The sequence below is a fragment of the Brassica napus genome, chromosome C3 (genome assembly GCF_020379485.1).
Source record: "Brassica napus cultivar Da-Ae chromosome C3, Da-Ae, whole genome shotgun sequence".
NCBI classification, from domain to species: domain Eukaryota; kingdom Viridiplantae; phylum Streptophyta; class Magnoliopsida; order Brassicales; family Brassicaceae; genus Brassica; species Brassica napus.
In genome coordinates this window covers 12,797,952-12,825,254 of record NC_063446.1, presented here as the reverse complement: position 1 = coordinate 12,825,254, position 27,303 = coordinate 12,797,952, and the positions used below count along the sequence as shown (strand labels likewise).

The 27,303-nt window shown below is 34.5% G+C and overlaps 6 protein-coding genes and 1 long non-coding RNA gene across 13 annotated transcripts; 4 read left to right on the top strand and 3 right to left on the bottom strand.

The window, feature by feature from the left end:
• Positions 1–1,663: 1,663 nt before the first annotated feature.
• On the bottom strand, positions 1,664–3,313 carry LOC106409244. Its single transcript, XR_001281994.3, has 3 exons — positions 2,884–3,313; positions 2,450–2,570; positions 1,664–2,358 (listed from the first exon to the last, which is right to left on the bottom strand). It is a non-coding gene; the product is annotated as an uncharacterized LOC106409244 (long non-coding RNA).
• A 288-nt stretch (positions 3,314–3,601) lies between these two features.
• On the top strand, positions 3,602–4,615 carry LOC111204035. The gene is made up of 3 exons (XM_022698238.2): positions 3,602–3,722; positions 3,968–4,174; positions 4,250–4,615. The coding sequence occupies exons 1-3, from the start codon at positions 3,659–3,661 to the stop codon at positions 4,471–4,473; spliced, it is 495 nt and encodes a 164-aa protein (XP_022553959.1). The 5' UTR covers positions 3,602–3,658; the 3' UTR covers positions 4,474–4,615.
• Positions 4,616–5,197: 582 nt separating this feature from the next.
• Positions 5,198–7,432, top strand: BNAC03G21430D. The gene is made up of 3 exons (XM_013851670.3): positions 5,198–6,214; positions 6,470–6,673; positions 6,749–7,432. Exons 1-3 carry the CDS (start codon positions 6,088–6,090, stop codon positions 7,069–7,071), a joined length of 654 nt encoding a protein of 217 aa, XP_013707124.1. The 5' UTR covers positions 5,198–6,087; the 3' UTR covers positions 7,072–7,432.
• A 61-nt stretch (positions 7,433–7,493) lies between these two features.
• On the bottom strand, positions 7,494–11,478 carry LOC106411002 (myosin-9-like). Of its 5 annotated transcripts, none has more exons than XM_013851667.3 (18): positions 11,309–11,477; positions 10,962–11,152; positions 10,654–10,701; positions 10,432–10,494; positions 10,243–10,305; positions 10,087–10,149; positions 9,927–9,989; positions 9,761–9,823; positions 9,602–9,664; positions 9,442–9,504; positions 9,284–9,346; positions 9,124–9,186; positions 8,955–9,017; positions 8,807–8,872; positions 8,653–8,712; positions 8,350–8,460; positions 8,169–8,261; positions 7,494–8,082 (listed from the first exon to the last, which is right to left on the bottom strand). In XM_013851667.3, exons 2-18 carry the CDS (start codon positions 11,148–11,150, stop codon positions 7,699–7,701), a joined length of 1,581 nt encoding a protein of 526 aa, XP_013707121.1. In that variant the 5' UTR covers positions 11,151–11,152; positions 11,309–11,477; the 3' UTR covers positions 7,494–7,698. The 5 variants fall into 5 exon arrangements, with proteins under 5 accessions (XP_013707121.1, XP_048608523.1, XP_013707123.1 ...); XM_048752566.1 differs by having other exon boundaries at positions 10,654–10,698; positions 11,309–11,475; XM_013851669.3 differs by lacking the exon at positions 9,761–9,823 and having other exon boundaries at positions 11,309–11,478.
• A 1,813-nt stretch (positions 11,479–13,291) lies between these two features.
• LOC106411113 lies at positions 13,292–15,110 on the top strand. Its single transcript, XM_013851799.3, has 7 exons — positions 13,292–13,860; positions 13,962–14,042; positions 14,118–14,192; positions 14,275–14,319; positions 14,394–14,483; positions 14,618–14,719; positions 14,798–15,110. The coding sequence occupies exons 1-7, from the start codon at positions 13,351–13,353 to the stop codon at positions 14,945–14,947; spliced, it is 1,053 nt and encodes a 350-aa protein (XP_013707253.1). The 5' UTR covers positions 13,292–13,350; the 3' UTR covers positions 14,948–15,110.
• Positions 15,111–15,253: 143 nt separating this feature from the next.
• On the bottom strand, positions 15,254–17,046 carry LOC106411111 (transcription elongation factor TFIIS). Of its 2 annotated transcripts, XM_048752569.1 has the most exons (3): positions 16,707–17,046; positions 16,234–16,500; positions 15,254–16,200 (listed from the first exon to the last, which is right to left on the bottom strand). In XM_048752569.1, exons 1-3 carry the CDS (start codon positions 16,869–16,871, stop codon positions 15,526–15,528), a joined length of 1,107 nt encoding a protein of 368 aa, XP_048608526.1. In that variant the 5' UTR covers positions 16,872–17,046; the 3' UTR covers positions 15,254–15,525. The 2 variants fall into 2 exon arrangements, with proteins under 2 accessions (XP_048608526.1, XP_013707251.1); XM_013851797.3 differs by having other exon boundaries at positions 15,254–16,500; positions 16,707–17,044.
• A 6,622-nt stretch (positions 17,047–23,668) lies between these two features.
• Positions 23,669–25,856, top strand: LOC106409448. Of its 2 annotated transcripts, none has more exons than XM_048752564.1 (3): positions 23,669–24,404; positions 25,019–25,343; positions 25,451–25,856. In XM_048752564.1, exons 1-3 carry the CDS (start codon positions 23,851–23,853, stop codon positions 25,685–25,687), a joined length of 1,116 nt encoding a protein of 371 aa, XP_048608521.1. In that variant the 5' UTR covers positions 23,669–23,850; the 3' UTR covers positions 25,688–25,856. The 2 variants fall into 2 exon arrangements, with proteins under 2 accessions (XP_048608521.1, XP_013705540.1); XM_013850086.3 differs by having other exon boundaries at positions 23,718–24,419.
• The last annotated feature ends 1,447 nt before the right edge of the window (positions 25,857–27,303 follow it).

The window sequence follows — 27,303 nt, the reverse complement described above, 5'->3', positions numbered from 1 at the left end:
TACAAACCCGTGCCTACGCCGGTCGTAATATACGAAAGTACGTAAGAATATCTCTCTGTATATCTCCACCTCTTGCTTGAAATCATCCGGCCGTGATCTGAATTAGATTTCATCTGACAGAGATCTGACGTCATCGTAATTAAACTAGTGTATGATCTAATCGTCGATCTGCTGTCATATTAAAATTTTGATTTATATATATAGTTTTGTCTTCCTTGTCCTACGTAATTGTTTAATCGTTTTGTTTTTTCGTTTGCATGCAGACGCTAATAAAGACATCTGTCTTTTGAAGTAGTAGCGTTTATAAGAGATTATTTCATACATCGTTTCGTCTGCGCCTAGCCCAATAGAAAACACGTGGGCCTTTATATGAATATACTAGGGTTGGCGGATTAGCCTGGGACGGATCCGGATATCTGGAAAATTTAGGGTATCCGGATCCGGATCCGTCGGATCCGTGAATTTATATCCAGATCTGGATTCGTGATTTCCGGATATCCGGGTTTCGGATATCCGTCTCGATATTTTATTATCCGCGGATATCCGGATCCGGATCCGTCAAAATAATTAAAAATAATTTTTTTAACAAAAAATACTAATTTTTTTAATATAATACATAAATTAAATATTTATAAATATATTTATATATGTTTATAATATTGTAAAAACTAAAATATAATATTATAAGATTAATTCATGTATAAATATTAATATATCAAATATAAATATTAATAAAATTTAAAAATTTAATGTATTTTAAAAATACGGATCTGGATCCAGATATCCGGACCTAAAAATTAAGATATTCGGATTCGGTTTGCACAGATCCAAGATTTTACTATCCGGATTAGGATCCGGGCACCCCAGATATCCTATTTTCGGAGCGGATCCAGAGTGGATCTCGGATCGAATCCGGATCTCGTATAATAAGTCCTAGGCCTAGTCGGGATAGTAACCGAAAAATACATAAATAGATAATTAATGTTAACGAATATTTCCAAATGTTTAGCTTACTTTAATTTAAGGTAATATTAATTTTCATTGTGTTTATTTTGCTATTCTTATAATAGATTATGTTTATCTTAATAGTGAAGACATGTTTATGAATACATAATAGTTTTACATAATTTATTTGTTTATTCTACTGTAGTAATAGTTTTGATAATAAGCAAAATAAAAATTTAGTACAAAAATCTCGGATTAATTATGTGCCAAAATATTATTTTAGATTGATGTCAATGTTCTGTTAGTTTTTTAAAAAATTGATCAATTTTTTTTTTTTTGGATTATTAAATATTTTATCAATAAATTTGGTTTTAAACAATAAGATGATGCAAACGTGGAATACTTAATAAACTTTTACAAATTATAGTGTTAAATTTTTAGACAACTTCTTTTGATGAAATTTCATCAGGAAAATAAAGGATTCAGCTTTCTTAATAGTATAACATTAGTTTTGATATTTGTTATTAGATCTAATTATTTATATACATAAGAGGTGTGCTTGCACGAATTTCTTTTCAAATGTGTCAACGCTATGATTATTTTTATTAGGTTAGCAGGTGTCATTTGTCGAGAAGATGTGTTATGGAAAATGTTTTACGTTGTGTGAGTTTTATCTAATATTATTTTAATGATTTGTAATTGTATCTAAAGTAATTTATTTTGAAAGCCTTTCCTCTAAGCTCCCATTTTCCATTTTCCATGAACTCATACACCAAATACCCATATGCAGGATACGTACGAAAGCGAAAGACTAATGGCAATAGGGTTGTGATCAAGTTTATCTTTTGTACCAGACATCGTTATGTACGAAAGAATTAAACCACCGTATTTCTCGTGCGATTCCCTTCTTTTTGGTCATTTCAGCTTGCTTCCTTCTAGTTCCACCATCATCTGCGCTTTCTCACTTGCTTCCATTGTAGCTCTAGACTTGGCCTTCTCCATCTTTGGAATAGCCAGGACTGTCGCTTCAGCACTCCTAGCTTCCTCAAATCTTCGAGCTTCTTACATTCTCCACAGCTTATGCTAATTTTTCAAGAGAAACATGGGAGTCATAAAGTTTTAGACGGAGCAGCTTGCTCATCATCAACTATCCCTGCTTGACACCTATATTTCTAACCGTCCTTTTGTATTAAGTGCTTCTTTCGACGCTGAGCTGTACATGTCCATGGTTTGCCTAAGTTCAAGCCTTCATCTTCTCATCTCAGCTTCAATATCTCTTGGTAAGTCAATGACTGGTGTTTATTTGACGGTGAAAACCTTCTTGTCAATGCGAATGGTCGTCCCGCTAATGTCTGGTCAGAGTCGGTGTTTTCAACTTCGTTGGTTACGGCGTAGCTCGTAGGGTAACACATACTGCCATCAAGATAAATCAATTTCAGCATTAAAGAATAGAAAACCTTTCTTGAAATGTTATAGTATAAGAGGTGTGGCAGAAGTAACATACCACTACGACGGAGTTATCCTTTGGGGACTCTTCCTCTAACTTCTCAAAATAATGTTTTAATACATATAAAGATCGCCAATTTCATCATCAACTATATAAAAGAAACTTCGGGGAAGATTTTCTGATAATCAAGAAATAAACAAATGGATCCCACTCAAACTGAATGTTTGGATTAAAAGCTTGATAATGAATTTACGAATAAAGCCAAACAGAATCAACAGACAAAACAATAATCATTGTCCAATTATTTTAAGATAACAGAATCTTATGGAAATTTTTTTTTTGATAATGAAGACATGAACAAATGGATCTCCATTAAAAGGAAAGTTAGGTTTAAAAGTATAATAATCAATACATGAAGAACGCGAAACATATTCAACAAACAAAACAATTATCATCTCCCAAATACATAATGATTTTGACGGTGGATTTACCTGAGCTTCGAGGAGGAGCATGTGAACCCCATTAGCTCGCCGCCGCAATTCACACTCCTGATTTCCCAAAAACTAAGGAAGCGGACATCGACGGTGGAGGGACAACCGCCGGCGTTCAATCGGCAAGGAGGACAGAGGGGTTAGCCATTTTCAAAGGTATATTTCTTAAAAAAAGCTTATGAATGAGAAGAAAGAACGGATGAATTTCATGGGGAAAAACATATCTATTTATAGCTGAAGATTATGATGATCGCAGTAAATGGGAAAGCAATGAATGATAGACCGTCAATAGCTGATGCTTCAATTGTAGACGACTCTCCGCTTGAGCGTAACCAGAAAACGTTTCCAGTTTCTCTCAATCAGGAAGATGAACAGGATCGTGTATCTGACGGAATGATAAAGAAGAAGGTGAAACATCACAGTTGGAACCCAAGATCGAGTTTTCGTCTGCAACGGCGAATGTGAGATGGGTGTAACTTTAATAGCGAAAACGTTGCGTTTGGATATTCATACCTGTTCAACTTTTCGGACTGGGCTAATAAAATAACATTACGGTCCGTTAACATGTAAAGCCCATACGATCACACTCTGATTTAAATGAAACGGAGCGTTTAGAAAGAGGACACATGTCGAAATTATAGGACTCGAATTTGTGCGCTGGCAGCTAAAGTGGACACTGTAGGAGGGATTCAAACTCTATTTTATATATAAAGATATATAGGATTGACGCAGAGGAGGAGGGTTTTCCTATTTTCTTGTTCGCAGAGTAGAAACCATGTCCACAGGCACCGACGAAACGATGGACAGACTTTTCCCCAAGCCTCAGAGAAAAGAGATGTGTAAGATCGATTCACTTTCTCGAAATTGTTCATCATGAGTAGATTTCATCCGATCGATTTGTCATCGTAATAAATTTCGTTCTTATATGGGATTTAAAATTAGACAATATACTAGATTTCATCGTATCATATTAATTTCGTCATATCATATGTTACATTATAGACAAAATTCCATTGTTTTCACGATCTGATTTTTTTTTTGTTCATAGTTATTATGTCTTGATGATATTACTTTGTCCTCGCAGTGCGTTCCACGTATGTTATGTTTGACGCCGAGGATTTCTCAATCCCTAATCCTCATGTGCTTAAAGAGAATATCTTAACAGCTATTACGAAAGAAGGTTATCGTGGGCGGATTAAAATCAAGGGTTACTTTGGTGACAAGAAAACCATCCCCCAAGAATTGCTTGACAAGTATTTGGAAGCCGGAATTTATTCCAAAATATTTGAAGGTATTTTTTACTTTTTTTTTTCTCTCACTATCTATTCTAACTAATGTGTATATATGTTGGTTTTACTATTTCCAGGGGATAGAGTTGCTCGAATGAACATGATGTTAGTGGAGCTTCTTTTCTGGGCAATGGCCCATTATCCTCAAGGAACAAATGTGCTCATAATCACTAAAAACCAAAACATCCTAGAACGTCACAAGGTCTGGAATGTTATTGAAAGTTTGGAAGAGAGAGATTTCTATTTTGCCATTGAACATCCTCATACCTTCTTTCCCCCAACGGGCCCAACATGCGCTTAAAGTTCCATATGTGGTCTTAGCGGAAGAGGAGACGGGTCGCAGCGGTGCTTAGCTGCTGTTTGTGAAGAACTGTCATTAATTTTTTTTTTTTTTTTGAAAAATTCTTTACTTTTATTGTTCTTATATATATGGTGCTTCCACATATTTATCTCCTACGTTTTATATTTTTTCATCTTTTATGAAAATCCAGAAAATGATTTCTTGATTTGTAAAACAATTCTATCGCTATTGAATATGCAAATACCTTTTGAGATTTTTTTTCCAGAGACAATCTTCTGTATTATAATTGTCTAATAGCAATTATGTATTTTGGCAAGAAAACATAGTTTTTATAGTTTTATCGAGAAACAGACGTTTTGGTGAGAAAACACAATTTTTTTGGTTTTGGAGAGAAACACACAGTTTTACAGTTTTCGCAGGAAAACAAAATCTTATGATTTTGGAGGATAACACATAATTTTATTGTTTTCACTGAAAAAACGTAATTTTACAATTGTGGAAAATTGCAATTGTGATTTTGGTGCGAAAACACAATTTCACGGTTTTGACGGGTAAATATAAATTTTCAATTTAGCTTGGAAATACAATTTTACGGTTTTGCCCGGAAAAAAAACATAATTTTGGTTTTAGTGGTAACTGATAAGTAATTTCACTATTTTGGCAGATAAACTTAATTTTAAGGTTATGCCAGGAAAATGTAATTTCCAGTTTTAGCAGGAAAACATAATTTTAGAGTTATGAAGGAAAACATAATTTTACGATTCTGGTGGAAATATAGTTTTACGATTTTGGCAGGAAAACATGATTTTACGTATTTAGCGAAAGAACATAATTTTACGACTTAGGTGGAAAAAATATTTTAATAATTTTGGAAGAAAACAATTTTGAAATTGGAGAGAAAAAACCTATATATTACTAACTAAAATTTAATTATAAATGGTTATGGGTATATATGGGTTATCCATTTGAATATAAGAAACTTAGAACGGTTTAAATCGATTTAAAGTGTTTTTTTTAATGATTGTTGCAAAACGCTAATATCTGCTAACAACCACAAAAATTATCTTTACAAAAGTGATGTTTAAGGGTGGTAGCTGATAAACTATTCATGCCTTGAGCGTGTAGAAACTGAGATTACTAGACAAACCGTTGAATTTCGTACATATTAAAGCGTTTATGTATTTTTTTCTTTGCAACTTGACTTTTCTATTTATTTATTTTTTGGAAAATATGAACGTTCGTAAAAGAGACACAAAATGAATATTTAAAGATTTGGACGAAAGTTTTTGTGTGTATTTGAAGTCCAAATTGATGTTGATATTATTAACCCAAAATTTTTTAAACTAAATGATAATTTTTTTTCTCCATTTCATTTAGTTATTGACTTATTACAAATAATATATAGGGTATACTTCTTAAGCCAATATAATTAAAATTACTTAAAATAAAATATAAACCAGTGCAAATTATGAAATTATTTGGCTAGGTTACAATTTGAACTGGTCGGCCCACTGACATATATATGGAGGGGGTAGATTGGATAAATAGACGAAGACAAGGAGAGTTACAAGTAACCACAGAACAGAGCAAACCCTAGCTAAGATCGACGAAAGCATGTCTTTTCCGCAGCCTTTCGACATGGTTATGGACGAAGGCATGACTGATCCGCTGTTTACCGAGATGATGTCTGATCCGCAGTTTACCTACAAACCCGTGCCTACGCCGGTCCTAATATACGAAAGTACGTAAGAATATCTCTACCTCTTTGCTTGAAATCATCCGTCGGTGATCTGAATTAGATTTCATCTCATAGAGAGATCTGACGTCATCGTAATTAAACTAGTGTCTGATCTTTTTTTTTTTTTTTTTTGTAACAAAACTAGTGTATGATCTAATCGTCGATCTGCTGTCATAGTAAAATTTTGATTTATTTATTTTAATTTCTTCCTCGTCCTCTTAATTGTTTAATATCGTTTTTTTTTTCGTTTGCATGCAGACGCTAAGACATCAGTCTTTTGGGACATGGCTGGTTACCCTATTCCTAATGGTGTCGACCCTGTATTGTTTTGTGGCGTTATGAAAAACGCTCTTGTCAACCAGGGTTATAAAGGGGAGCTGTCGATCTATCTTTACGTTGATACTGGTGAACTGCTACCTAATGGTCTCGAGACCTGTGTCGAATTCGATTTCTTACCCGAAGGTTAATGAATTAATTGCTTTAAACATTCTTTTTGTTTAAAACAATCTAATATCTCATCAGTCACATTCTTTCCAGGTGATGACTATGCGAGAATATCTTCGATGCTAGTGGACATATCATTTTGGGCACTGTCATATCCTTACTCAAATATTATTGTCCTCTCCAAAAACATCGTTAGAGGCACGATTGTAGCTTTCGAAAGCTTGTATAATACACATGGTCTTCTCTTATCCAAAACTGAACCGGATTGGCTGGTTCCTGGTGAAAGGTCAACCTTGTTTCTGACAAGCCTTTTTGAAGACCCGACCGGAGGCCAGTTGTCGACAAGCTCTCAAAAACAAAGGAAAATCCAGGGTGGAGGAGGAACAAGCTCACAAGGAGCGAAAAGGGTAGGCTAGACATAAGATGTCAACCAAGGTAGAGAGCAAAGAGGTTGAAGCCAGACCAGTCTCATATATAGCTGCAATATATGACTGGTACGTACCGTTAACCCGTCTGTAACAGAGGAGGCCATTGCAGCTGCTGCAGTATTGCAACTTGTGCTTGAGTGTTCTAGATCCAAAACTACCATATCTTTCTTATAATTCTGGATTTGACATTATTTCTGAGTAGATTGTAATCTCAGAACACGGTTATAAATCTGTGTTTTTTTTTTAATGATTTTCTGGTGTAATATAATGTGTCTAATGCACACATGGTTAACGATCATTGAGTTTGCTGTTTCCATGATACATCTTAGCTCAGATGGCTGAAGAACTTTTGTTTGAAACTCTTTTCTCATGGTTTCCTTTGAATTCTGAGAAAGAAAAACAAAACGACATCCAGCAACTTGATGTATTCAGTTCATCATCACCATCATTATCCTACCAAAAAAAAATATAATAAACCTTTGTGTCCTGTTAAGTGTTGTGCAATAAGCTAATCAACGATCCTCACTGAGTGTATGTGTGAAGTAAAAGAGAAAGAGAGGAGAGATACAGAACTTGATGCATCTTTTCTGCCTCCAAAATGTGTTGTTTTGTGTTTTACAAAAACTGTTTCTTTTCCGCCAAATCTGCACCACTCACGTATCTTGCTACAAACGAGACGAGCCTGAACGGCGCACCGATCAGTGGAGCGTCCACCAGAGGCACACCACCACTTACTTCTTCTGCTTCTCCAGCTACTGCAACCTGTGATTCCACATCTATTTCCCCATTCGGGTTCACAGAAACCGGCACTGTTTCTTCTGTCAAGTTTCTCTCTACCAGTGCAGTTTCCATGTCTCCAGAGTCATCAATTCTAATCATCTCGTCGTGAATGGGTATTTCCTCTAAGGCATCAGACTTCTGTACTTCAATTGATAGGCTCTCAGGGGGTGAAGCAAAAGCACGCTGCGATTGGTTTAGCTGAATGCACAACTCGTTCACCTGACAATGTAGTAATAAACAAGAACCACTGAGATTTTCAATCAACTAACAAGGCAAGTAGGTAACTCAGTATCAGCACACCTTACCTTCTCAACAAGTTCAGCATTTTCAGTGATAAGCTTTTCAACTAGAGTACAAGCTGCTTCAATCTGTGAGTTTAGTTCTTCCTCAGAAGCACCCTGTATCAACCATCACAAACCTTTTCATACATTTGTTTTCTGAGAACTTCATTGGAAAAGGCATTATAGTCTCACATCAAAGCCTAACCTTCACGTTATTGTCATGGTTTTCACGCTGGACTTGAAGACTGGACACAGTTTCCACAAGACTATTGTTCTGCTCCTGAAGATTACTCCTAGATTCTTCCAACTTCATTACCTGCCAAACTTGGTTTTAATCTTCATATCAGACTAAATCTATGCAGTATTATGATTAGCAGAGCTTCCGGTTCTACATGATTTAGAACTAAACTTTCACTTAGGATAACGCGTTCAGAAGCAATTCAATGAGCCACTCATGGAAATGAGAAAATCACTTTAAAAAGTTCCAAATAAAAGATGAAACACATACCTGTGCTCGAAGTGTTCCAATTTCATTGTTCAGGCTCGAAATCATTTCTATGGATGATTTCTGCAGGATTGAATGTATATGATGAGTATACCATGGTTCTAACTCATAAGACACTTTGCTTAAAAATGCGCTTTCTAGTGTAAGATAGAGTTACCTCCGCAGCTGCAACTGAAGATTCTTCATCATGTTGAAGTTGTTGAATTTTTTTCTCTAGACTTGCCTGATTGACATCATGAAATTTTGATTACGCTTATACGAAAAGAGAATGTATTATAACTGAAGAATATGCAACTGTGACGTACCTCTTTCTGAGAGAAGGTAGATTTTTCGTCAAGCAATTGTCTCATTTTGACTTCTGTACTAGACTGCAAATTTTTTTAACAAAGCGTCAGAACTACACATAACATGTTGCTCCATTTGAATTGTAATGTAGGTACAAAAGGAACGTTCCCAGGGTTGAAGATGTCTCACCATTTCATGAACAAGCACGTCGTTCTTTGTTTTATACTGAACAAGTCTTTCCTCCAACTTTTCCTGCATAAACAGTTAAAACACAGTGTTACTTTGACCTTCGGCTTGCAGGAAAATAACAAAGATATGCATACAGCTGTACGCTATTTTCTTCACTGACCTCGTTCTGTTTGAGAGTTTCATTCTCAGTTCTCAAATGCAAGAGTCTTTCTTCTAGCTGTGCCTGTCAAACACCACGTCATTTTGACCTTAAGCTTGCAGATAACGCAGCAAAATAGCAAATCTGTGGATATGGATTTATGACATTTATTCACTAACCTCTTTTTGTATGTAAGCTTCATTCTCTGTTCTCAAATGCAAGAGCCTTTCTTCTAACAGTGCCTGTAAAAAAAAACATGTTGTTGTGATCTTCAGCTTGCAGATAACGAAGATAAATAGCAAAGATGTGAATACGGGTAAATGCTATTTCTTCACTAACCTCACTTTGAATGCGAGCTTCATTTTCTGTTTTCAAATGCTCAAGCCTCTCTTCTAACAGTCCCTGTTAATCACCACATTAGTTTCACTTTTCAGCTTGAAGATGAAGCTGGAAAACAGCGAGGTAATGACAAAGGCTTTACTGTATTCTTTAACTAACCTCTTTCTCTATGTGAGCTTCATTTTGTGTTCTCAAATGCGCAACCGTTTTTTCTAACTGTGCCTGTGGAACAACATCTGAGTTTCACCTTTCAGCTTGAAGATGGAGCAGGAAAACATCAAAGTAATGAGTAATGACAAAGGCTTTACTGTATTCTTTAACTAACCTCTTTCTCTATGTGAGCTTCATTTTCTGTTCTCAGATGCTCAAGCCTTTCTTCTAACAGTGCCTGTGAAACACCACGTTGGTTTCAACTTTCAGTTTTAAGATGAAGCAGGAAAACAGCAAAGTAATGACAAAGGCTGTATACTGTATTCTTAGCTAACCTGTTTCTGTATGTGAGCTTCATCTTGTGTTCTCAAATGCTCAAGCCTTTCTTCTAGGAAAGCCTGTGAAACACCATGTTAGCTTCTGCTTTCGCTTGCAGATGAAGCAAGGAAACAGTAAAGTAGTGACAAAGGGTTAATGTAATCTTAAGTAACCTCTTTCTGAATGTGAGCTTCATTCTCAGTTTCCAAGCGTCTAACAGTTTCTTCAAAAACAGCCTATGAAGACATGGCAATTCATATATTGTCACTATTTCACTGGAGGAAAGAACCATAACTAGGTAATGGATATGTTTCTTTTATAAAACCAACAAGAAAAGGCTTAACAAGAGAAAAATAAATCACCACTTTCTGAAGGTGGGACCCAATCTCATCACGTAACTGTTTGATTGTTTCTTCCAGAACCGCCTACAGGAGCATTACAAAACTAGTTCAGGGATTCAAGCCAAAAGATAGACACGAAGAGACTCTTCACCGTAACAAAAAAAAAACAATGCAGAATACTACTGCTAACAAAAACTATATCAAATAACGAAACTTTGTTCATACAAGAGGACATAATCTCACCTCGCTATTTGGAGACGTGTAGTCAACAACACCAGGTTCATCTGCCTGCTTTCAATAATATAAGATTTTAAAGTATCAGACCATGAGGGGATGCTCAAGGACTATTCCCATAGTTTTTTTTTTTGTCTACCATCTCTATACAAACCGGCAGAAATGGATTTACAAGTAGACACATTGATAACATTGCAATCAATAAATCATGTAATGGGTCACAAACAAAGGCCAACAATATCCAACAGTATAGACAGACATATACACTAAGAGATTAATCAGTCAATGTTCCTTGGATCTAGACATTGACAACTTACATTGATGATCATCTGTTGAGATGATGGTTCCAACTGAATGGAATCAGGGACTTGGTTGATTTGAGCAATGTCAGCGTCTCCGGTATGATTCCCATCCTCGGTAGGTATAGCGTCACCGTCTGCACGTTTGCTATTGTTCTGCTTGTTCTTCTTCTTCTTGTTTCTCTTCTTCTTCTTCTCATCATCCATACCTGATCCCAAGAAAAACGTAATCAGTTACAAAAAAAAGAGGGTTGAATCAAAAAAATCATATCAAGAATCTCTAAAAGTTTCTTTCATCGAAGTCAGATCTGAATGCACATAGAGAGAGAGAGAGAGAGAGAGAGAGGGAGAGATTCAAGCTTTACTCAAATTGAAGGCGAGAAAACGAGAGGAAAACGCTTTGCTTTGCGATACAGGGGATGGGTGAAACGAGGGAAGGGAGTGCTAATTCGACACGAAAACTTTGCAAAGCTTTTTGTGATTTTCGGATGAGGAAAAAGACAAAACGGAAATGAGAAAAAAAGAGCTTCTTTGTTCTTTTTTACTCGGAGCGAACCATTTCTAAATTAATAAAAGAGTATTAATTTCTTACATTTTTTTTTTACATAACAAAAGAAAATAGATTCATATAGATCGTTAACCAAGAAGGTAGCTCTGCATCCATGTGAACGACGAACGACGGTTGAATTCTTGCTCTCCGTGCTAGTTTGTCCACCTATGTGTTCTGCGTTCTTGGTACATAGATGATCTCCGAGCTCTGAAATCCAGTACTAAGGGTCTTTATATCTGTCAAGTAGTTTGCAAACGCTGGCCATTCTTCTGGTTCTGAAATCATCTTCACCAATTGAGAACAATCTGTTACAAATGTGACCCGAACCTGCCGCAAATTCCGCATACATTCCATTGTCCAGATTAGTGATTCAAACTCTACATGGAGAGATGAAAGACTAGCTCTAGTGTTTCTTATACCCATCAAACCATCAAATCCTGGTAAGTTGCTATACCATCCTTGTCCCGAGAAGTTATCATTTGCGTTCCATGAGCCATCAGAGAAGCACCATCTGCCCGGTCTCACCGGTATGGGAGCCATATCTCTCTGGTGTGCGTCATGTGACTCAGGAGTCACCTGTGCATCAGCCCACATAAAAGATTCTGTCTCGGCCTTCCCGAGAGTATCTCGAGGATTAATATCCAAATTACTAAATACCTTACTATTCCTTGCTTTCCATATGTACCAAAGTATCCACGCAAAGTGATGATCATCCATCTTTGGGATAACTCGCCAAAATAGATGATTCATGTTTGCGTAGAGTGATTCTGTTGGAAAGATTGCAGGATTAGATGGAATCTTAGAGAGCGCCCATGTCTGAATTGCCGGTGGACATTCAAAAAAGACATGGTTTATAGATTCTTCTGGAGCACCACATCGAGCGCAACAGATATCTCCTTGCATCCCTCTTGCCTGCAAATTTTTCCTAACCGATAGACATCCAGATAATATTTGCCAAAGAAAATGTCGTATTTTCGGTGGGCATCGAGTTTTCCAGCAGAAGGACTTGAGTGAGTCTACCGTGGGTCCGTAGGTTTCTGCCTGAGATTGTTGATCTGGGTATACCCGCTCCACCTGATAACCTGATTTAATCCGTCCATTAATTTCTTACATTATGAACCTGTTTATTTTTATTTTTGGTTCAGTTTAAATAACAAGATTAAAAATTGATGCCTAAATATTTTTTTTAATTCAATCAAAATTTTGTTTAATTCTGACATTTAGATTATTTTAGTTTAGATAAATGTGTTAAGTAATTTCAACTTTTTCTATTAAAATGTTGTTTAGATTAAATATTAAGTAAAATATTAAATATTTTGATATTTTAATATAATAATAATACAAAATATTAAATATTTTAATATAATAATAATACTCTTAGAGTATTAATTATTTTCAGATTAAATATTTAATATATAAACTATATTTTAGATTTTTTTAATGTAAGTTCAGCTCCAATTTAGTTTTCTATTGAAATTTAATTAAAAACATAAGGTTACAAGATGAGACAAATGTTTTATAGAGAAATAAAATATGTATCTACATATTAATGATCTTTGTATAAACATCTAGCCTACAATAAAACTTAGGAAGAGATTTTTTGACAACCAAACAATGAAATGGTTCAAGTTTAGTTTGATTTTTTAACAAAAAAAAAAAAAAAAAGTTTAGTTTGATTTCGGTTTTCCAAATATACAAAAATTTGAACCATTTTGATATTTGTGATATCGGTTTGGTTTAAGTTGGTTCGGTTTTTGGTTAAAGAACCCAAGGGGGGTTAATTAGCAATCGAACCAATCTTCCTTCCTTTTCCCTAAGATAGTTTTGAGTTGTAGTTCTAAGCGTTCTTCTCCGGCTATGTGCAACTGCTCATCTTCCTTTCTCCTTTCTCTTCCCGCCCTCGATGCTCGACTGTTGAGATCCACCTCGTACAGTTTTAGACGGATTCAGCACTCGATCATCACTAGCTCATGGAGGAGGAGGAGGAATCACCTCTCAATCCATGAAATCACGATTCTTTCCTCGTCACAAGCATGTTATTTTAGTGTCCAAGACTCTGCCTTTCTCCGGAAATTCAAGTCGAAAGAGAAACCAAGCGGAAAGTTCATAACTTGCGTGAGTTCATCACTACCCAGTGAAGAAGAAGTTGATTCTTCTCATTTGGGTTTCCTGGAAAACGATAGTGCAGAATCTTCTAGAGGTGGTGATTTGATTCAGCAAGTAGGTGAGAACGATCTGATCAACATAGGCTCGAAAGGATTCAAACAGACGTTGACGAGATCGAACCTTGTAGCTAAGCAAGTTATTAGTATTCAGTCAGCTCTGAGTTTAGGATTCATCTCTCAGCTCTGGGTTGACACTACTTCTGTAAGTTGTCTCTGTTGACTCAAAATCCACATTTTTGAATCTCAGTCTGCCTCTTTTACTTACTTTGTAATGAGAGCTTCTTCTGTTTGTCAAATTTTCAGTGGTTGGTTTTGGTAGTGGATGTTAAACCAAGCTTGCTATCTGGAGAGTCTGAGAGATTCTTGCTCACAGACATTACTCGAGTACTACTGCTTTCTGCTACATTGAACTGAAAGTGTGTGTTACAGCCTCAGTTTATATTATTAACATCTCTGTAGGTGGGTGATGTTGTTCTCGTGAAAGATGATGCTGTACTGGACACTGACTTCAAAATGGTTGGCCTTGAAACACTGGTATAGAGTCATCTCCGCTTTGTCTTGTGAATCATCCACCTTTAAAGCAAGTCTTTACATTGAATTCTCACCTTTTATATAGGTAGGTTACAGAGTAGTGACAACAGGAGGACGTAACATTGGAAAGGTGTTTATATCTTCTTTAGTGATCTATCTTTTTTTCCTTGTTTATTAGCTGGAAGCACACGGTTGGTTTTTCAGGTTCGAGGTTACTCATTCAACATTAACTCCGGAGTAGTTGAATCGCTTGAGCTTGATTCGTTTGGAGTAACCATCATACCATCAAGCTTGGTGGGTAACTCATTCCCTTTTCTCTTCAGGACATCCAAGTAAATAGATTAGGTTGATATGAGATACAAGCACAAGCATCTAATCTAGGAATAGCACAATCTTTCTGACTAACTACCCGGTATGTGATGCTGCAGGTTACCACATACAGATTAGATGTGGAGGATATAATCGAGGTCTTAGAAGACATAGTTGTCGTTGACGAATCTGCAGCTTTTAGAAAACAGAGGTTGACAAAGGTATTTTTTTTTTTTTGTAATTCCGTGGCGTGGGTTTTTCCATGTATGGCATGATTGAAGAAAGACTTTTGTCAACAGGGACTCTGGGATGCTCAGTTCGGTAGTGAATACTCTGATCTTGAGGAGACTGAAAGTTCATCTGATAGAAGACGGCGAAGGAGAAGCAGTAGACCAAGTCGAAAGAAAGATTTAGATGATGATGATGATGAATGGTACATGTTTCGCTAGAAGTGTTGCATTCATTGTTTGCCATTCATCTTGGTTCTTGACTTACTACATCTTCAGCTGTGTCTGATAGAGAGAATGTAAAGAAAAAACGTCTTGTTCAAATATAATATGAGTTCATAGTAATGGCAACAATGGTCTAATGCTATGAGATCTTTAGCTTGTCTATGCCACAATATCCTCTGTTTTCATCAGTCCCTTGCGTGTGGAGTTGAATTGGATCATAGTTGATGCAACTTTTCGATCCAATAACGCATACATTAAAAGCTGTGAAAGCACAACCGTTCAACATGATAGAAAACACACACAAGTCTAACCTATAATAAATTTCAAAACTGAGATAAAATTTGCAAAGTTGACGAGTTTGACAATTTGGAATAAATGAAGCAAAATAGATAAGAGCTAACAAACAGCTAAATTAGTAAACTCTCCTACTTACTAATCTCTAAGACACTGAACTGATATCCTTAAACAAACATGAGACCCAGAACATTCTCAGAATGTCGTCAAATAGACATGAAAGCTCTTGATAAATCTATCAGAGCCTCTTATGTCTTGACACGCACATATATCTTCTTACCTCAACAGAACTTCCAGTGGTTGTCACAGTTAACACATGTAACATAAGTCGTCATGGGCTCATCAGCACTCCTTGTCTGCATCTGATAGTAAGTACATTTGCGCTGACCACACCGCCCGCACTTGAACTGGTCAGTACTTGCTTTTGGTGCCTGACCACGTTCACAATCGAACAGAAACTTCTCTTTGATCTGGTTGGTCTCTTGTTTCCTCTTGTCGCTCGCCATCTCTTCACCCGACAGTGTGATGAGTTTCTCTGGTGACACCTCCCCAGTGAGAACTCTCCTTCTCAGGTCTGGGTTGTTACTGTCCCTCAGGTTGAACATTATAGATCTGTACTTGACCTTCTGCGCTCCCGTTGACCGGCCCAGTTTCTCAAACATATGAGACTCCACAGAGACAGCAACGCGGATTGGATCACATCCAACTACTCTCGCTCTGTCGTACTCATCAGATTCTCCATGAACCTTGGACATGGCGTCCACAAGCAGCTCACGGATCTTGTCACGCACGGGATCGTTGCATTTGACCATTGAAGTCAGCTTTGGAGCACCATTAGGTGCCTTGTCTGAAGGCTTCACACTTGTTAGCGTTTCTCTTGAGACCTTTTCATCCTTGACAGTAGTCTGACCACGATGATCCATCTTAACTTTGTTGTCTGGTTCCTTTCTCTCTACCTTCACTTTGCTGTCTGGTTCCTTTCTCTCTACCTTCACTTTGCTGTCTGGTTCCTTTCTCTCAACCTTGATACTCTTAGCTGAATCACCCCTCTGGAGCTTCTGGACTTTCACAGGCACGGGGTTCACATCCTTCCTCTCCAACTTAACCTCTTTGCAACCGTTTGTGCTTTCGGTCTTCTTAGCCTTGGATGTCGTCTCCTCAATGACAACTCTCTTCCATGTCTCAAGCAGATCAGTAGCTACGCTTTTGATTTCCTCAACAGGATGCTTTGCAAGAGACCTCAGCTTCTTCCCTACCTAGAATCAAACAAACAAAAAAGGATATAACTTTCTCTAATCCAATGCAAGGAGATAGAGAATCAACAACAATTAAAGTTATCATCTTTTCAATGCTACACGATTAAGCAAGCAATACCCAGAAAAAACCCTAAAATCTGTTTTTCTAAATTCGTTCAAAATCAATCAAACCTAATTAGGGTTAAAGAGACGAATCTGAGACGAACCTGAGTCGCGACGAGCGTGTTGTACGTGACAGGAAACGTCTTGAGTTTCTCTAATGCATCGAGAGATTGAGAAACCTCCGGGCTTGAGGAGGTAACACCGTCGACAGCCACCGCATCTGCCGCCTTCTTCGCCGCCTCGAACAATGCAATCAACTCACTTTCCATCGTCACTTCGAATCTCTTGGCTCCAGAGAGCAAAGCGCCCAACTTTCTTTGCGGAGAGTGGCGATTGAAGAAGAATGGGATAAGGACAAAAATAGGGTTACGAGATTTGTTCGGCGGAACTTCGTTCTGGTCGCGCGGAGAAGATAGAGATAACGGGGTCTGCAGTGGTGTTTTGTGTTTCCTTATATAGCTGATACGGAAGCGATCAACGGCTTCAGTTAAAACTTAGGGGAATCAACGGTTTGGATCTTGTAGCTGAGTCGATGGATGTTACTAGATTCACGCTTCCGGTAGAGATTACTCACTGCGGCAAGAATGGGCTTATTAGGAGCCCTTCTTGGGCCACAGTCGTTTTTATCAACATTGGGTAGGAGTCGTTATACAGTTTGTTTTGAGTTTTCCTTTTCTCTGTTAACAAAAACAAAATTCCTTTTAATATTTGGAATAAGGATGATATGCATTTTTTTAGAAAGCGACAATGTACATTTCTTTGGCTCACAATTGGAAAATCTTGCAAATTATGTATTATATCTCTTCACTAATTAATTTTTACTAGTAGGGAATGTCAGAAAATAAATTACAGGAAATTTGTTGTTCGGAATTTTTACTAGTAAGGAATGTCAAATTTCATTAATAAATTTTATTAAATTGTTTGTTTGCCTTAAAAATTACAGGAAATTTAAAACTCAAAATCGTTAATAGAAACCTTAGTATGTCATTTTCCTTTTGGTCTAAACCTTAGTATATATACTACTAGGTCAGCCCACCCTACGGACGGGATATACTTTATTTGTGATATAGGTTATTATTTTTTGTATGATTTTGTGGTTTGTGTTTTAAGTTTGCATTTGCAAGAAATGTGTATGATACACTACAAAAAATATCATATTACATCACAGAAATAGTAGAAAAACAAAAGATATCAATTTGAAACACTTATTAATAAATGATACAAAATATTTTTTTTAACATCAATTATTGTAATTGATGTTATTTACTTATCTTTGTCTATATTAATCTTTGTTAAGCAAGTGAAGGTAAATTAAAAGATATATTGTATTTTTGTATAGGTGTAAAAATATGCAGTTTACTGTAAGCTAAAATAATTTTAATTTTTACTATTGTTTATGTTGTTCTTATTATAAATCATAGGTTTGATAAATTAATAAAAAGCTTTTATTTTTTTCATTAATGTAATTATTTTACATTTTTAGAGTTTGTTATATTTTTATTATAAAAGTAAGTAAATAAAAATACTTGTTACTACAATTGAAATTCAATACATAAATTATGAATTATTTTTTATTCTTATATATTTGTTTTTGAATGTGTTGGTACTTTTTTATACATTTTTAAACCTATTGATTTAGATAATGTGAAAATGAATCAATTTACAATTTGTTTTCTAAAGTTAGTTATATAACATAACAATCTAGAATTTATTATTTAAGTATATACACATTTTATTAAAAAATTATCAATTAATCCATTTCATCCAAACTTTTATCAAATAAACCATAAACCATATGAAGCCAAGGTCATACTGCATTTTCAGATTAAGTAACACTCATTCATTAAAGCATGATTTTTAAAAATTATATTACTATGAATTTAATAATCCCTTATAGTCTATTACTATAATATAAAGCTGTAAAAATATATTCAAACCAATAGTTACTTTAAAATCATAATATGTAGATTTCAATGCTACAAAAGATAATATATCTTTACGTTAATGGAATTTAAACCAATATATTTTTTTAGTTAAGTTCATAAAGAACTTTTTGAAGAATATAAATATTTGTATCAGTTAGATTGACTCAAAGTTGACCAAAATTTCCCACGATTTCTCCATCCACGGATACTGAAAATCTCTCTCGGAGATTCTTGACAGTTTACATAACCAATGATATATATGATCAGTTAATCACATATACAAAAGGCTGATTAAAGAGTATAAAACTTTGGTAGTTATAATTTTAAGCTTATATAGCTTTCCGAAGGTGATGGTGTATTTTTTTTTCTAATCACTTTCTATTTTTGTCACAAAATAAGCTTCTTAAATTATTCATAAACTTTGAGATGAATTCTACGAAGGCATGTATGGTAGTGGCGAGTGTTATGAAAGTATTCAAATACTAATCAGGAGTTTCTTAGTGGTACTTTGTTGTCCAAAACGTTAACAATAATGATATATAAGAAATAATATACACAAAAAACTCATTAAGGTATTCAAAGAAAATTTTTTTGTTTCTTTGCCTGACGAATATTAATCTCAGCCAAATACGCAAACCTACTATGACTTGGGTTTCATTACTATGGCTTTAAAATCTTTTAACATCTCCTTAGCATTCATCATAGAGATATGTATGATTTCATTAATCCCATGCTCGTTTGTTTCTTCAACTCATGCTTCTGACTTGGTTTTCATTTTTCATGTCTTAATATTTATTGCTTAATCCATAAACCTATTCTTTCAATGATGATATGAACAGACGTATCTGTTTTTTTAATAGAGTAGATAACTTATGTGTGGATTTATTTCCTACATCTTTTCGCCATCTTCTTGAGCTTAGCAACCATATTTTTTAAGCTCTTTTCATGCTGCCTTCGACATGATTTTGCATTCCCACTTTCAGCTACGTAGACGCAGTTGTTGTATGTTCATGTAGTTCACCTTCAACAATTATTTCTAGGCCATACTTTTCCCAGCGTCCTCTAGCTTCTTGCCTTCTTCCAACACTTCTTGCTTGCTTGTTCTTTTTTTTTTAACACATCGTGCTCTGTTTTTCTTCTCGCTTCATCCTCAGCCCAATCCCTGCAAACATCAATACCAAATTAGCAAATGACTTGCAGAGCAGATGTCTCTAACTTTGTTTCGTCAGATTCTTAGTATAAAAGCCTTTTCGAAGAATGTGAGGAAATTTTTCAACTTGTGTGTTTCGAAATAACTCACTGTGGAGTCTAACGCTGTAATCTATGGTAGCCTTTTTGGAAGAGAAGTTTTAATCTATGGATTTCAAGCCAGATAAATAATTGATCACAACTTTGGAACAAACAAAGGGAAAAGAAGCATACCTTATATGGAGCAAGTTCCTTGTTCTCTTGGCAATATAATTTTCATATTCGTCTTTACTGGAGTAGTACAATCGTCTAAGAACAATATTATTTTCTTGTTTGAGCTGTTCTTGCTGTCCATCGTTTCATACTTGGCTCTCTTCTTACAACAACGTGGCTTAAACATGTTCTTCACATTATTATCCTTACTACAAATACACAAATACAGAACATTAGTGAATCACTCTTATCTTACAATCATGACTTCAAGCACCATTAAAGCTGTTATTCTACCTGCATGAACCCACCTTTGTTATCTCAGTCCATCTACTCTCAAACACTCAAAGTGCCTGAAAACACACATATAAAATCATATAAACCCAAACACAAAAACAAACATCATCTCCATATATGATAGCCTGTAAGTGAATTCTACCTAACAAAAAGCATATTTAGAAGACCAACCTCCTCACTTGAAATCACAGTTTAAAGTCTGTATACCATCTGCAAACAAAAGATAATAGCCTGTAAGTGAATTCTACCTAACAAAAAGCATATTTAGAAGACCAACCTCCTCACTTGAAATCACAGTTTAAAGTCTGTATACCATCTGCAAACAAAAGATAATAGCCTGTAAGTGAATTCTACCTAACAAAAAGCATATTTAGAAGACCAACCTCCTCACTTGAAATCACAGTTTAAAGTCTGTATACCATCTGCAAACAAAAGATAATAGCCTGTAAGTGAATTCTACCTAACAAAAAGCATATTTAGAAGACCAACCTCCTCACTTGAAATCACAGTTTAAAGTCTGTATACCATCTGCAAACAAAAGATAGTAGCCTGATTTATAAATACTCTTATGGTTCTAACAAAAAGCATAAAGATCTTGGTTGCATAAACATATTAATTAACATAACTATTTTTAGTAGTTGGATTGACTCAAATTGACCAACCTTCTCCACGATTTCTCTGTCGACAGGAACTGAATATCTCTAGCAGAGGTTCTTGACAGGTCAACGAGCGTGAGAGGCGTTACATGGTTAGATCCTGTATGATGGTGATGATGATTCAGCGGCAAAGGAGCTTGGATGGCCAACATGAACGCAGAGACTAATTGCATATGAACAATCAATATGAAAATGATGGTAACGGGATGAAAGCTCACCTTTTTATAGCTGGAGATCACCGCCTTGTAGAGAGGGAATATGCATTGATTGAGTGATGGATCAATGCATCTCGTAATGGTTGGAGGAGAAGAATCTCATACGAAACGACACCAACGAAGCTCGACCCAGAGACTCTTTACAAAGACTGTCTCAGACAACCTTTCCAAACCTCCAAACCTCCATTGTTGTTTGAACCCTAGAAACCCAAAAGTCAACAGAAGTGAAGAGACGGAAGTGAGAAGGAGAAGGAAAAATGGCATGTAAACACGTCATATACATGGGTAACGATAAAGCCCATCCCCAGCCTCGATTGCGCAACGGTTAAAGCCCACCAGATACCTAAATAAATGATACAATACGTTTTGGCTTCAAGGAACACGTGTCGCGAGGAGACGACTTAATGACGTGGAATCCTAGGTGGCGCGCTAAAGAGTGATTAAACAATACTTTATATATATAGACTAGGTATTTTGCCCGCGATGCGGGCTTAAACATTTTCATAATTTTTAAAAGTTCTTTGTACACTATATTCATTATACTAAAATAAATCTTAAAATAAATTAATATTAAATTTTTAATTATGTAATTAAAAATTATTTGATTAATATGTAATTATGTAATTTATGTTTTTAACTTTTTACTAAAATACTTTTTCAGATAACAATACAATATATATATATATATATATATATAATCTTTTTTAATTATATTTTTTGATTTTGGATAATTCAATATTTTATTTTTAATTATATAATTACGAATTTTATTTGTTTAATATTTAGTTATATAATTCATGTTTTTAACTTTTTACTAAAAGACTTTTTCAGATAACAATACAATATATACATAAATTATCTCTTTTTAAAATTATATTTTCAGATTTTGGATAATTCTTACTATTATTAATTTTAATCAATTATCTAATCAAATAAATTAAAATATCGTTTTTATTTTTTTATTTAGTTATACATTTTATTCATTAAGGGTATAAACATTATTAACCACTCTAACTTTTAACGTAAGAGCTCGATTCCAAATATATATATATATATATAATCTTTTTTTTAATTATATTTTTCTATTTTGGATAATTCAATATTTTATCTTTAATTATATAATTATGAATTTTATTTGATATTTAGTTATATAATTCATTTTTTAACTTTTTACTAAAAGACTTTTTTTCAGATAACAATATAATATATACATAAATTATCTCTTTTTTAAATTATATTTTCAGATTTTGGATAATTATTACTATTATTAACTTTAATCAACTATCTAATCAAATAAATTAAAATTTCATTTTTATTTTTTAATTTAGTTATACATTTTATTCATTATATAATTACGAGTTTTATTTGATTAATATTTAGTTATATAATTCATGTTTTGACTTTTTACTAAAAGACTTTTTCAGATAACAATACAATATATACAGAAATTATCTCTTTTTTAAATTATATTTTCAGATTTTGGATAATTCTTACTATTATTAATTTTAATCAATTATCTAATCTTTTTTTTTTTACATAATCAATTATCTAATCAAATAAATTAAAATTTAGTTTTTATTTTTTAATTTAGTTATACATTTTATTCAGTAAGGGTATAAATGTTATTAACCACTCTAACTTTTAATGTGAGAGCTCGATTCCAAAAATTTACTTCGCAAATAATAGTATAGATAGATAGATTAGTATGGATCCCATGCTACATACACATGGAGATTTTTTTTTTTACAAATAAGACCAAATTTCAATAACATATAATTTAAATTTAAAATCAGTAAACGTTCTCAAATTCTTTCAATAAATATTTCCTAGCAAATCGATAATTAATTTAGTCTACTTTAAAATGATATTGACCAAATGTATAATATTAAAATGATAATTATTATAAGTACTTTAGAAGAGATAAATATTCATAAAAAAATCAACATGATAAAAATTATGATTGAAGATTTTGGAAATATTTAGTCTCACTAACCTGAACTTTAATCTTCATCTGCCAACTTTTCACTAAGCTTCACCATAAAAAAAATGTGTGTCTTAATCATTGAAAAAAATTATCTTAATGAGTATCACCAAAAGCCATTGATCTGTATGGTTAGAAATTAAAATTTCATCACTCTCTTACTGGAAGGATCAACAGAACAATTGCAAGGAATTACAGAAAATTACATTGAATGCATGTAGAGATGAACTTTCTCAAAAAAAAAAAAAATTACATGTACAGATGAACTTATATCATCGTGAGTCAAACCTTCTACAGGAAGAATATCAGTTTTGAAATCGCGTGTGATCTCATGTAGTAGTGGGACAGATATAGGGATTTTTGTGTTATCTAAATATTAATTTTATAGCTGTTTTCTTTTCTGCAGTTAAGCTTTTCTTTCTTATTTTCATTTTTTCTTTAAACTTTAAAACATTTCCATGTATATAAAGGATATGCCAAGAAACCGTTAATACAAAAAAATACCGCAAAATTTGAAATCATCATCTGTTTTCCGAAGTTGCAAAAGTGCTTTGGGTCAAACATAGAAAGTGGCCCACATCTTGGCCCAAGTCAAGCTGGCAACATTTTCTTATTCCCAAAGTCAGAGATCTTAAAGTCAGCAAACCATATGAAAATGATGATCATCATGATTCATAGAACATATGATAATAATAATAAAAAATATACGGTCATGGACCATCACTTTCTCCAGAAATTGAAAACAAACCAATTAAATGTAAAGAAACACACGACGAATGTGTCTCTCTAACAATCGAAACCGCCAAAAAACCTCGGATCCTTCTCTCTTCTCTTCAATGGCTCTGATGCGAACCAGGAGCCAATTGAAAACATCTTCATTGTCTCCACCACCACCTCCTCCCTCACCGATCCCAAGAGCCAGAGGATCACGTTCCGCTGCGAACGACATTCTCACCGAGATCATAGAGAGATCGATCCAGGTTCCAGACCTCACGCTCCCTGAATCTCATTCCGGCGGTGAATCTTCTTGTTCACGACATCTGATCCCGGCGGAGATTGATTTCAGGATGTTAACGTCGAGGAGAGAAGGCTCCGTGGATCGGTTGGTTCAATCGGCGAGGGAGTTCGGGGCGTTTCGTCTGAGCTGCCATGGGATATCGAGCGAGGAGATGCGATCGCTTGTGAGGGAATCGGGTCGGGTTTTCGGAGTTTTGGAGGGGAGAGAGACAGGGTTTCGTCGGAGTGTTGTCGGGAACAGGGATGAGATCGCTTGGGTTCGGTCGTGGAAGGAGAGGATGGAATGGGCGCGAGAGTATATCGGACCGGAAAGGTACCGCTGCTTCAGGTACTGGGCCGTTAATGGGCTTCATTAAACTAACCATGTTTGTTATCAGTCCCTTCACACTTTGTTTGATTGTGTTTGGTGTGTATATTCTTATGAAGTGAACACTGATAGATGAAGGAATTAGAGGTAAATGGTATTTCTGGAGGATGATTAGGAAAAGCTAAGACATTTATTTTAGTAGATGAAATAAAGTTTTGTTTGAACAAGTATAGCATTTGCTTAAAGCACAAGCAAAATCACTTGGCCTAAACCTAGAAACCAATTCATAATAGTCAGACCGGATCCGAGATTTAGGAGACTACAGACATTTTTATCGTAAATCTTAAATAAAATAAATTCAGTAATTTGGAAATAATGCAAAACATACGTATAGGTATAATAGCTCTCTCAAATTAGGAGACTAGAGCAAATGTTTCATTCGGGTGCGTCCAAAACTGGTTCTAGTTCTGATGGCCTAGTGATTGATTCATTTTATAGTTTGAGGGCGGGTTCGAATCATTAGCCTATACATGAAACTTGAAAATGTAGTATGATTTATGAGTCAGGAAGTGATTGAGAATTTAGATATAATATTTACATCTTTGTTGGACTTATGGCAGCGAAGAAATGGAGAATGTAGCTGATAAACTTGATGGGGTAGCAAGGAAACTAGGGCAAATAATGGTGGAAAACTCAAGGAGACAGACTGATAAGAGGATACAAAGAGGAGAATCAGTGCTCAGAATTTACAGGTACAATCATGAAAACGTAACAGAGCAAAGCCCTCCTTTGCCCAAAGAGACGACGGAAGAAATGCTTCAATACACACTCAGCCTTCACCTTCCAGCCAAGAACTGTGAGTTCCGTGTCAACTCAAGGAAAGGCCCACTTTCCTTCCACGCAGATCCCGACACTATACTTGTCACTTTTGGTCGCCAGCTTGAGGTATGTACGTATGAGCACTATGTCAGTGGCCTAAACTAAAAGCTTGTTATAACTAAAAGCTTGTTATATGATACAATATTGTTTGTGATATAATTATATGAAACTAGGAATGGAGCTTAGGAGAATTCAAATGTCGGAAAGGAGAAATCATATATCATCCAGATGCATATGGCTCTCACACGTCCTTCTCCGTAGAGCTAAAGTGCATGTCTCTTTTCTTATCACAAGCTTCTATTGCGACGACTCCCAAAACATTCTCTTTAACCCATCAGATTTTCACTGCATTACTCCTACTCTTTCTCTTCCAATCTTTATGGATTAATGGATCTCATATGGCAGCTTAGAATCTCCATGTATATTATTTTCTTTGTGGGAGACATGCGTACATTTCAATGTTTGATGATGTACTGGTAATTGTGTTTATGTATTAGGCCAAGCTACGGTTGTATATGTAAACACAACACACGGTGACGAGAAAACAAAAAGAAAAAACAGTACAAAAGTTTATTAATGACAATGTAGAATTGTTTGACATTTTTAGTTTGAACAATTTGAGTCATATTGATCAACGTCAGAAACGCCAAATATTTGTTTTAAGCAATGTGCAATCAATGGAAAGCATATCTCGTTGTGTTTGTTCTTGAATTAATACCTTGTTCCTTTCTTCTGATGGGCTTGGGATAAAATTAATGTCATATAAAAATATGATTAAATGTAATTTTGTAATTAAATTTTTTAGAAAACCACAATACAAATCCTTGAAGATTATTGAACTCATTGGAAGACTTTTAGTTTTTAATGATTTGTTTTATCATAAATACTCCAAATATCGTTGTTTTAAATACGTACTATCTCATATTTTGTTTCCTCAAATTTATATATATATATATATATATATATATATATATATAATAGAAAAATTAAGACAAGATGATATGTTTAACAAAGAAGAAACTTCGTCGACTAAGGGTGACTGTGGTGCGATTGTGATGGTACATACAACGGATTGCGTCCGTACACGAGTACGGCGCTGAAGATCTCTGTAACGACCCGGTTTCTCTAAACCAGATTTAGAAAATTGTTTGGTTAATTATTCTCTAAACCAAACCATCTTATTGTATAAAACTTGGTTCTTCAAAGTTGCTAATTAACGTTGCTAATTAACATGATTGCGACATGTGTCAATTAATTTATTAAGATTATGACATGTGTCAAAAATATGTTACAATTCTTTTTTATTAGGATTTTAAAAAAGATTTAGAAAAAAAAAATTATTATTACATTTTTTTCTTATTATATAAAGCTTGGTTCTTCAAAGTTGCTAATTAACATGATTGCGACATGTGTCAATTAATTTATTAAGATTGTGACATGTGTCAAAAATATGTTACAATTCTCTTTTATTAGGATTTTAAAAAAAATTTAGAAAAAGAAAATTATTATTACATTTTTTTAGACACTAGAAAAGGAAAATTATTACAATTATATAAAACTTGGTTCTTCAAAGTTGCTAATTAACATGATTGCGACATGTGTCAATTAATTTATTAAGATTATGACATGTGTCAAAAATATGTTACAATTCTCTTTTATTAGGATTTTAAAAAAGATTTAGAAAAAGAAAATTATTATTACATTTTTTTCTTATTATATAAAGCTTGGTTCTTCAAAGTTGCTAATTAACATGATTGCGATATGTGTCAATTAATTTATTAAGATTGTGACATGTGTCAAAAATATGTTACAATTCTCTTTTATTAGGATTTTAAAAAAAAAATTAGAAAAAGAAAATTATTCTTACATTTTTTTAGACACTAGAAAAGGAAAATTATTACAAAATATAGTTTATTATTCTTTTTAGGAGTTAAGAAAATGAAAATTACTATTACATAGCCTTTTACAATTATATTTGTATGGCTCTTTTTATAATATTTTAAAAATATTTGATAGTAAATTTAAT